General features: G+C 49.4%; 1 protein-coding gene across 1 annotated transcript; it reads right to left on the bottom strand.

Annotated features, from left to right (window-relative positions):
- Window positions 1–1,910: 1,910 nt before the first annotated feature.
- On the bottom strand, window positions 1,911–10,389 carry C1QTNF2 (C1q and TNF related 2). Its single transcript, XM_035563936.2, has 3 exons — window positions 10,094–10,389; window positions 5,367–5,615; window positions 1,911–4,163 (listed from the first exon to the last, which is right to left on the bottom strand). Exons 2-3 carry the CDS (start codon window positions 5,605–5,607, stop codon window positions 3,550–3,552), a joined length of 855 nt encoding a protein of 284 aa, XP_035419829.1. The 5' UTR covers window positions 5,608–5,615; window positions 10,094–10,389; the 3' UTR covers window positions 1,911–3,549.
- Window positions 10,390–10,803: the final 414 nt, after the last annotated feature.

Genomic DNA, 10,803 nt, shown 5'->3' with positions numbered 1-10,803 from the left:
TGCTCCCCCTGGGATGGAGGTGCTGGGAACTGCCTGGGCTGGAGCAAGCAGCCTGTGTGGGAGTGGTTCTCTCCTGCAAGAGCTTGGCTGTGAAAGCCAGAGCTCTTTATGTGGTGTTTTTTCCAGAAACTCCTGGAATATTTTATTCCTGGAATAAAATTGTGTTAATCCCGGTCTTAAAAATAAATAAATAAAGCTGCTTGGCTGGAGGAAAATGGAAGCACAAACCAAAATGCAGCCTGAAGATGCAGAAGCAAGCCAGGATGTGTTATTTTTGAAAATCTCTGAAGCCTGAGCCAGTCACTTTAGGAGGGGGGGGGGGGGGGGGGGGAACGCCCCAAATTCAGTGTTCCAGTGGTCGGCCTTGTGATGACCCAGTCACTTGCTGCCTCGCCAGCTGCTCTTCCCTCCCTCTTCTCCTGGGGAAACAGGAGGAGGGAAGCCTGCAGCTGCTTGGAATGATTCTTGTGCAGGATTGGGCTGAGTGGAGACATTTTGTTCAGCATGCAAGTTGCTTTGTTTGCTTTTAAGGCATGCTAAGAGGAAATTAATCTCTTTCACAGAAACCTGCTCAAGAGTGTATCACTTCAAACACTCACGCTTCTTTCACAGAAATAATTGATGCATGGTATCTTTAACTGACTGCAGCCCAATGGGAGGTTAAATAATCAAAGAAAAATTAATACAGAGGAAGCTGTTCCTCTCCCTTTTGCCTGCAGTATCTGAAAGGGCTGAGTTTTCCCTCGTGAGTCCTTGATGGCAGCAGATCTGCAAGGGCTGGGGCTAAGCCCTGCAGCACAGAAGCCACACTGTGACCTGGTGTGGTGGCCGGGGCAGTTCCCAAGGGTGGGTGTGAGCATGGTGGAGCCAGTGTTCCTGGTCGGCAGGGAGGACCTCAGCCCCAGACTGAAAGCAAGCTGTATTTTACGGAGCACTTAGCAGGGGTCAGGTGGTTTCTCTGTCATTTGCATTTTAATCTTCCAGACATAGAGACTCATTTGCAAATTTTCACTAGACAAAAAAAATGCTTTGCCAGAGTTAATAACTCCCATTGCTTCTCATCAGGGGAAGCCAGCTAGGGGAAGCCCCAGAGGACTGACAAGGGGAAATGCTCCCCGCTGGGGCCCTCTGAGATAACAGACAACTGGGAGTTTAGCCATATAGGATGGTTGATGGTTCAGCTGAGCTAACTCCTGACTGCTGCTTTCCTTCCATGTTCCTCTTCTCAGTCTAGTTCCCCACAATGCTCTCCCATCCACTCCCAGCTCTGGCACCTGCATTGCACCGAGTGGAGTCACCTCAAACCCCGTGAAAAACTAACCTGCCTATACATCAGAAGAACAAAATCCTTTTGGGAATGGGTGACATACTGAATTGGGGGGGGGGGGGGGGGGGGAAGGACTGCGGAGGGGAGCACTCTCTTGGCAGCAGTCCTGCCACCTCCCTCGGGCTGCCTCTAACATGGTGCTGGGGAGCTGTGTCAGGGCAGAGACCTGCGGGCACATTGGCTCTGCCCAAAAGCTGTCCTGGCCCCAGCTGGGCTCCCGGGCTGTGAGGGTGGGAGTGCAGGGCTGGGCACTGGGAGAGAAAGGCAGTGCTTGAACTGCTGCTGCCTTCAGGAAGCTGCCTGCAAAATGCACCCCAGGACATCCTAAATGAGAGTCTATAAAGTGAAATGTTATCTGAGCAGCCACTCTCAGGGAAAGGACACCTGCCAGCGAGGTGAGCAGCTTCAGGGGAATGGACAGATACTATTCTTCCACCTTGCAGATAGTCTTGGATAGAGAGCAGAAAAGTGTGGTCCTTGGCTTATTGGCTTTGGAGGGAGGAGATACTCTGTTGGCACCTGGCCCTATGAAATCCATCTCTAAAACTAAAAGCGTCTATGGAATGTGTAGCAGTTCTGAAATAACTTCTAGAACACTGCTTTATTAGTATCAAGGGTATTCCAGTATTTTTGTTCAGATTTATTTTTATAAAATGTATTTGAAATTATTTTCAAAAGATGTAACACAATTACTGTAGTTCACGAAAATCATGCAACTATTTTAATTTGTGAAAGTAAGATTTAAAAAAAAAATCTTAATTTGTTCTTATGGACTACCCCTTCAGTGCCTGAATATGAAGATTAGAGGAGCTGGAAATTCGTATGAAGTTTAGCGAAGTGATAAAGGAGCCAAGAAATATGAATGTGGAAACCAAGAAGATGCATCTGATAGTGAGGAAGGGACTCCTTCCATCTGGCTGCTGAGATAGCCCTCTGTTACAGGGTGGGGTTTGACATCCTGGGGCAAGGCAGCCGAATGGGCAGCTTGATAGCAGGAGAACTCTTCTTGCTATGGTAATAGCAAATCCTTTTGGAGCACATCCCTGTATTAGCTGATTTTTGGGTTGGAAAGAAAAGCAAAGCTCAACATAGCAAAAGCAAAAAGCTCAGCTTTTGACTTTTCTGCTTCTTATCTTTTAAATACCATTTAGCACCAAGACGTTGATTTTAGAGTATCTGTAATATTGACATACAAAACCAAAAAACAAAGCATATCGGTAAGACCAGAGTCTGTGTGTAGCCTTAAGCCCTTGAGGAGGATCTCAGCAGCACCACAAGTATCTCCTTCCAGCAAAAGCTGCCAGGGATGAAGGAAAAACTGGCAGGAATCAAGACATGGGTGTGTTACTGAAGCTGTTTCTGTAGTGAAGGTTCATGTTTGTCTCAGAAAATTCAGTCCTGTTTGCGAAGTTCCCTCTCTGCCAAGGGTAGGAGGCTGGCAAGTATTTGGCTTGCACAGCCAAAGTTTGTCTCTGGTCATATCTTATCAGTGCTCGCCTGAAAGCCAGTACAGGACCCCAGCACCACTACAAGCAGCTGAAATCTGAGAAATGCCAGCAGTGCTCAATGCAACAAGATGTATCTTAGCAGGAGTTTTACCTTCAGCCTTAAATGAGCTCTCTCCTTTGTGGCATGTCCTGTTTAGACCGGATGCCTTTGCTTATTAGTTCTGCTTTGATGAGGCTGAGAGTTACTGGCACTTTTGTAACAGTAGCTGATAACTTCCTGACTTTTAGGAAGCTGGTAAAGTGTAACAAGGCTTATTGTTGTTGTTATTATTATTATTATTATTATTATTATTATTGGGGGTGGGGGGCAGAGAGGCACTGATACAGTCTCCAACATCAATGGCACTTAGGAGCTCGGCTTTCAGGAAATGATTTTTGATCTCCACGCTTTATAATAATACAATAATGAAAACATTCTGCACCAGTACTTGAGTTACATGTCCATGGAACGTTTGGATGGTGGTGGGAAAACATGACGGGTAGCTTCAAGGTTTAGAGACTCATGAGGTTACTTAAAGGTTGTTCCTACTAATCCTGGCACACCCTGTGGACTAGTTGGTGACATCAAGTAAATATCTAAGGAGCCAATACAGGCTGTTAGCGTGAAAAATGTGGAATGATATAACACCACACATGTCCATGTACAGGCTACACTTTGCTGGACTGAGGTTGCATCCATTTCCTATTCTTTTCCCGATGGGTTTGTTTCTCGCTCTATATTTCATTGAGATAATCTTGATCAGGATAAATCAGGAAGCCAGTGAATAAGCTGTCTGTCCAGTAGGGGTCATAAAAGAGCCCGTTTTGTTCAGAGTAAAAGATCTGCAGCCATACTTCATCCTCCCGCTTCAGAGAAAGGATGGTTGATCCAGAGGCAACGTCGTGGTTCCCAGTGTTGGCGTCGAAGGTCTTGATCCGGTATTGCCCGTTGTGGACCAGGCCAATGGCCAAATGTTTGTTGGCCAAGGTGATATCATAAGTGAAGTAGTAAATACCTGGGATGCTGCATATAAATTTCCCGCTGGAAGCGTTGTAATGTCCTCCTTCGTTCATAAGGATCCTGTCAAATTTGATGGGCAGCCTTTCCCTTGGGTAGCTTTTGGAGACAGCCACAGAAAAGGCAGATTTGGCTTTGTTGGCATTACAGGTGCAGGGTCCTGGCATGCCAGTCTCACCCTTGTTCCCTTTGGGTCCTTTCTTTCCCGGTGCTCCATTTTTTCCAGGATTGCCCTTTAAACCCTTTGGTCCTCGTGGGCCTGCCTTGCCGATAGCTCCCGCTTTCCCCTTTGGTCCTGGCTTGCCTGGGTTTCCTGTTCTGCCCCGCGGACCTGGAAGACAAATAACCTTGTAAACTTTTTAGTTAAAATACGGCGAGTGGAAAGGGATTATATCAATGCAGCAGTACGTTTTAATTTGGGAGGAAAACCTTGCTAGTGAGAATCCCGATGAAATACCACCTGGGGTGGGACGTGTCAGGACTCATTAACCACATTCAGTAGCTGGCATGATAACAGGACTTGGGAGCAGGAAAGCCTGTCCTCTTTAAGGACCAAAAGGCTGGTTCAGTTATCTGACTCACTTGAGAAAAAGGAGTAATAAATTATAAAGCTAGCTGGGAGAAAGCTTTAAATCTTTGGGTTTTGAAGGAGCTGGATGGGTTCATAAAGCTTTTGGAAACTAGCTTTGAGCAGATGGGTACGTTTAATCTTCTGCCTATTTTTTTTTACATTTAACATGAAACTGTGTTGTAAAAAAATGGATTCTAGGTGTAGAAAAATCCCCAGTTTAGCTGGGATCTGGACCAGTTGTGAACCAGAAGACACCTGGTGCAGGGACTGCCTTGAGATGGGGAGCAAGGTGGGCTTTGTCACAATGATGCTGAAACTGCTGGTGAGCCCTGAGCGTGGTAGTATCTGATACAAGAAAATTTCAGGGGGATTTATTTTGTGTCTCTTGATCTGCTGTAGCGACAAGATTTCAATGCAGCTGCGGCTGGAAACTTGTCCTCCAGAGTCTGTTTTGGGGGAGAGAGAAGAGAAGATGCAGCATTGGTACGGTGGTGTTCTGCTGAGCCAGGAGGGTGCTCTGGGTTGGCGGCGGGAGATCAGCGGGTTCTGACTCCTGCGGGTCCTGATGCTCACAGTAAGGTCTGAGCTAAATGGGAATCCCACCTCAGGATTAAACTAGGGTTGACATTTGCTTTGATTTAGGTGGAGCGTGGTCAGAGCAGTGTCTGCTACCCAGTTAGGGTGCTCTAGGGAGCCAGTACTAAATTTTTGCTTCTGAATTTTTTTCCCTTGAAAGCAGCAATCCGAGACCAGCCCTGTGTCTCTTGGCTAGGGCGCATGTGTCAAAACAGGGAAAATCTCCCTCTGGGGGAAAATGTGCAATATTAAAATGAAGATGATAAGAATTACATGCAGCATTAAGACTATCAGCAAAAATATATATTTTGGAAGGTTTTGGCACAGTGTTTGGGATGATGCTTTTATATTTTATTCTTATTTCCCAAAGAATTTCTTCCCTCTTACCTTCATCACCGTGCTCGCCTTTGTCCCCGTCCTTGCCATCCTTGCCATCTTTCCCCGGGAAGCCCATCCTGCCGACCGTCCCCGGAGCACCGGGAGCACCGGGAGGACCGGGGGGCCCAGGGGGGCCCGGCAGGCTGCACGCCAGCTGGGGACCCTCCTGCAGCGCTGCCTTGGCAGAGCCCCCGAGGATGTGGTTTGCCACGCAGGGCACGGTCCAGAGGAGGAGGACAGCAGAGATCATGGCGCAGCCTGTAGAAATGAGATGGGGTTGGAGGTGTGCGGGGAGCAGTGGGTGAGGGCACGGCAGTGTCCCCTCTGCCAGGCCTGCGTGTTGTGGAGGCTCATAAAAAGGGAATGTTTTTTGGCAGGGCGAGGAAGCTGTTTGTTTTGGAGGGATGCGAATTCAAGGCTTTTGCTCAGGGAATTTTCCAGGTCTGAGCAATATTTTCTTCTCAAACTTGCTCTTCTCTAAACTCCTATCCATGACCACCCATCCTTTTTCCTGCTCTCCCACCTTTCTCATGCTAATGTACCTGGCAGCTCCAGCTCCTCTCTGAAGTCTGTCTGTGAGTGTTTATCTATGTGCAAGGAAGGACTGGGACAAGGTCAGAGTCAGAAATGATGTCTCTGGCCTCTCCCACAGCCTCCCCAAACCCCTTCACTGCTCCATCACTGCTTCACTTCACCTTTACCATTCCCCTCCTCTTTGCCCTTCCCTTCTCTGAAAAATAAGCCATTGTTTTAAGCATAGAATATAGCAAGGGGGGATTTTCTGGAGCATCCTGGGCTCTGCCTTCATTCACAGGAGGGTGCTGAGCCTCCTGAGCTTGTCTGACTCCACTCGTGGACGGGAGGAGGGTGTTCTGACAGGAAATGATTTCTGAACACAGCTATTCCCATGGAACTCCTGGTGATGCGGAGCAGTTATCCTGCAGTATAATCTCCCTCTGGACGTCTGTGTGCAGAGCTGTTTGCAAGGAGCTGTGCACAGAGTAAGCCCTCTGCATCTTGAAGCAGCACTCAGGTGCACTGCCAGCTGAGAGAAGATGCTCAAAATCAGGCTGATTGACACGAGCTCATCTTCATGCACAGCCTACCTGAGACCAAATGCTAGAAGAGTTTAAACTAGAATTTGTGTTGGTTCTGCACATGGTTACAGCTGTAGTTAAGAAGAGGATTTCCCCTGTGTCATCAGTTTCTGTCTACCCGTGGGTGCAGTGCTCGTGCTGTTCCCTTCCCAGCTCTGAAGGATGCCGTCCACCTGGGGGTGCCCCAGCTGAGGGTTTTTCCCCCTCCCTTTGCCAGCGAGGGGAGTGACAGCCATGAGCCGTGGGCGCTGACCGCGGGCTGCACCAGGGGCTGGTGGGGTTGGGCTATTTTCCAGTGGCCTGGGTGTAGAAACGAGCCGGTGGTGGGTGAAAGGCTTCCCCGACCCAATCTCCTTCTTTGCGCTTCTGTAGTTGGAGTAACCCTTGAAATGAAGCCCAAAGCCTAAAGCTGCCCCTTACAACTCTGGCCGGTTCATTGTTTGCTCGGTAGCTCCGTGATCAGTCAAGGTGAAGCCAGAGGAATGTTTTAAAGGTGTTAGCCACCTGTCGCTTTGGTACAACTCCTGTCCCCCAGGCTAAGAGGTACACGTGCTTATACGACGGCAAAGACTCCCGTGAAATGCAGTCCATCCCTTACTGCAGCCACCCTGTACTGTAGGAGGCTCTGAAAGCCGTCCACTTGTGTGGGCTTTCTTATCACATCCTCAGGTCCTGCGAGCTAAACACAGAAGCAAGGCTTATAAAGCAAGAAACCTGCCTTTCAAATATTTCTTCGTACTCTGGTGCTGGAGTAAATTTACAGCTAAACATAAAAGTGACAGACGGAGGAGTTGTGACATCCCAAACCTCTCATGGGGGATTTGGTCGGGCAGGGTCCTGCTTGGTGTCAAGGCAAACAGCGGCGGGCTTTGGCTTCTCTCCAGCATGTTCTGCTTAACTCCGGCACTGGGAAGGAGGTGTTCAAAGCACCGTACGCATTGCACGTTGCCTTAGTGCTCTCCCCCGCTATCGGCTCCTGAAGGGGGTGGAAATGCACATGACGTGCTCCAAATCCAGCCGGCAATATGCGGCACGTTAACGCTGAGTGGGAGCCCCCCGTCCTGCGAGCCATGGAATTAGGACCATGCAGGGGAGTGGGAAATGCAGAACAGATCTGCGGGCTGGGGCTGCCTGCTCAGCCAGTCTGTTCTTCTGGTCTCTTCCACTTTTCTTATATCCATGTTTATTTGCTGGTGAAAAGTGCTGGTTTAATGGCCTTGTGAGACCCAAACCACAAACCGGTATTGATGTGGACAGCTGAATAAAGACTTCTTGCTCACAGAAAGGGGAACAAAGTGCTAAAATGCCTGCGGAGCGGGGAGATCCTAAGGGAAGCTCCATCCCCACTTCCCAGTAACCACCTCAAATGGGGCAGAAGGGAAGGGAGAGGCGTTTGGAGATGGATGACACTAATTAGTTGTGGCAAGGAGATATTTTGTTGTGGGGCATAACCGAGGGGGTGGGAAAAAAAAAAGGTGGGACTGCTTCATGTAGAGGAGAAATGAGTACGAGTGAGCACAAGGCAGAGGGCAGGGCACCTTCTCTTAACCTTTCTTAGCGCAAGTACTTCTGTTTACCCTCAAACAACCCCAGTAGTTAACCCCATGGGATAAAACACAAAATACCCCGAGGCTAAGAGGTTTGTAGTACCAATACTCGAACAGACGAGGAATATTTGGCTACCTGGAGCAGTGCTCTGGTGCAGCTCCCGAGTCAATGGTAATTTTTGGCTCTGCAAGACCTCTTCATCCCACACCACAGCAGTGTGTGTGGGGTGGGAGCGTGGTCACATTCACAAGAGAATCTATAAATAACCTTTTAAAGAAACCTCTTTGAAAGAAAACAAACCTCGTGCTGTTCCACCTTAAAAGGAAAATTGCTCTTCAATGTAGAACATATGATGAGCTCCAAGAAGCAAATTGGAAACAGATCAGCATCTTTCCTCTCCTCGGCACAGGCAGTAGATCTGGCACTGAAGACCAACCAGCACAGTTTCAGCTGAGATCTTGCTGTTACAGTAACATTTTAATTAATGCCTTTTGTAATAGGCTCTTGGAGACTTAATGGCCATGACAAATACGTGGTGTGTGGGTCACAACCCCCCACCATGCCCCGGGGGCTATGAGAGCTGGTGGTGGAGCGCTGCTTGGGTTGGAGACAAGTCAGGGGTGGATGTGGTGGAGATGGTGGAGCTGAGTTGTTCTGAGGTAGAGCTCTTGGAGGGAAGACCCTCTGGGCTCCCAGATGCTGGGCAGGCTCCAGGCTGAGGCCTCAGGTCCTCACCCCAGCTGGGTCGTTTTTCTGCCAGCCTCTGGGCTCTGAGAGAGGCTCCAAAATGTACTGTGAATGTGGGAAGCCTGAGCTGGAAGGATGCAGCACAGGCAGGTGGAGTGACAGGTGTCCATCAACTGGGATTTAGATACAAGGATTTCCTGTGTCCTTCAACTGAATCCACAGAAATTGCTGCTGTGGCATCCAGGGCATCCCCCGGGACCAGTGCAGTCCCTAAAATAGTGCTGTGGAACCCCACGGGATAATTTTGGGGAATGTTTGTGAAGAAGCAAACTGGGAAGGAGATGGCTTTAGAAAGTGTTCACTCGTGAGTCTTAAAGCTGGAGCACGGCTCTATAGAAAATGTGTCAGGCTTCTGTGGCCCGTCGAGCATTTCTGCAAGGGGACTGCTCTCTAATGGCTTTTCTGTGCATGCTGCTTGTCCCCAGAGCATCTCTGTCACTTGGGCGCCCCCTCCCCAGGAGCTCTGTCCCCACAGGGCTCCTTGCAGCCCCTGCTCCTGATTGCTGGCTTGCAGCAGCTGGAGGTGGCTCACAGAAAGGAGCTCGGGGGGACACATCTCTCGCTGTGTCCCCCTTCGGCTGCTGCAGCATCCCTGCTCTGAGTGCCTGCCGGAAGCCCCCGTGCGACCACTTCTATTGCCTGAGCTATTTCTGGAGATGTATGTGCATTTAAAAAGGGCGTCTGCAAGAAACAATTTTGCCCATAGGAGTGAGCCCCAGGTGCAAAGGAGCAGCTGTAGCTCCTGGTGCTTGTGGGGCGGCTGGGCTGAAAGCACACTGGAGGGAAAGCCCCAAGGGTTTGGCAGGCGTGGTGGCCGGACGGTGGATTTTGGCCAGGGAAGCCACCTTGTGCAGTTCCATGCACCTCTGCATGGGGAGAAAAAGCTGAAATACATGCATTTAATTTCTGATACAAGCTGATGAAGTAGCTATAGCAGATACGAATTTGATTTTTTGCACAAAGTAATGTCAAAGGAGATAAAGGAAAGTGATGCGTCTCCTGCACCCAAAATGGCATCACCTCCTCTGCTGTAAGCAGCTGCAGTGCCTGTGCCAAGCCTTCCCCAGCCCAGGACAGACCCGTGGCACAGCAGCTGCTGCCTGGTACCGCAGCGAAGGGGGAGGCTGTGGTTTCGGCTGGGCGAGGTGGGTGCTCCTGCTGGAAACCCGAGGAATGTTTCCTTCCCAGATGGTTTCTTTTAACTTGCCGCTGCTGTCTTTATGGATTCCTGTGCAGGCACTGGAAACCTGAGTGCTTCATCAGTTAGACCTAATTTGGTAAGTTTCCCAAGTTAAGGTTAAGAGGAGGAGGGAAAAGAAAAAAAGGAAAAGTGAATTTACTCACCCAGGCTGATCTCTTCAGCGAGATCTTGACAGGCGCTGGAATCCCGCACGGTTTTGCTGCTGTTTTGCTGCAGATCGCTGTCACGCAGCAGAGCACAGAGCCCGTCCTGCCACGACAGCGTCCTTCTGAGGGTGCTCTGCAGTCCTCACTTCTCGGCTCTTTCGTCTTTATTAATGTTTTACCCCGTTTTGCATGTATCGCTAGCTTCCTGCATCAGCTCTAGGCTTTGGCTCCACTTTGCCAAAGGCATAGTTTTATTATTGTGTAATGGGTCCGAGCCTCTTCCTCTGTCACGTGGTGTGGGCAGAAAGCTTTACGCACACATGGCTGGAAAGCTCTCGGTGCCTGGGGAGCCTCTCTCCTCTCTCCTGTGCAGTCTGGGAGGAAGGCTCGGGAGTTTGCCTCGGCCGTTTCTGGCAGGTTCTGCCTCTCTGCCATAGCCACTGCCCGTACAGGCAGAATTTGTAAGGGTACAGGGACTGAACCAGGGAATAATGTAGAAGCTTGGTCCTAGAGCACTAGCAAGGGAAGCAGATCTTATCCTGAGGGTGGAAGCTCACTCACTGTGTCTAAAATAATTTAGACAAATCAGTACGGGCAGATCATTCCAGGCTTGAAGTAAAAGACATCACCGTGAAGCAGCAGCTTTGTAAATGTGAGTTTTGAGAGGAGACAGCAGATGCTTCACAAGTGCCCCAGGTGGATGTGGG

This window comes from Cygnus atratus, chromosome 14 (assembly GCF_013377495.2).
Source record: "Cygnus atratus isolate AKBS03 ecotype Queensland, Australia chromosome 14, CAtr_DNAZoo_HiC_assembly, whole genome shotgun sequence".
In the NCBI taxonomy this organism is placed as follows: domain Eukaryota; kingdom Metazoa; phylum Chordata; class Aves; order Anseriformes; family Anatidae; genus Cygnus; species Cygnus atratus.
This window is presented reverse-complemented; position numbering and strand designations above follow the sequence as displayed.

Bases quoted from the DNA above. Each gene is read 5' to 3' on its own strand.
- C1QTNF2 (XM_035563936.2), bottom strand. From the start codon at position 5,607: ATGATCTCTGCTGTCCTCCTCCTCTGGACCGTGCCCTGCGTGGCAAAC. The intron at 4,164-5,366 runs GTAAGAGGGAAG...TTTGTCTTCCAG, and splicing joins AGGCGAGCACGGTGATGAAG to GTCCGCGGGGCAGAACAGGA.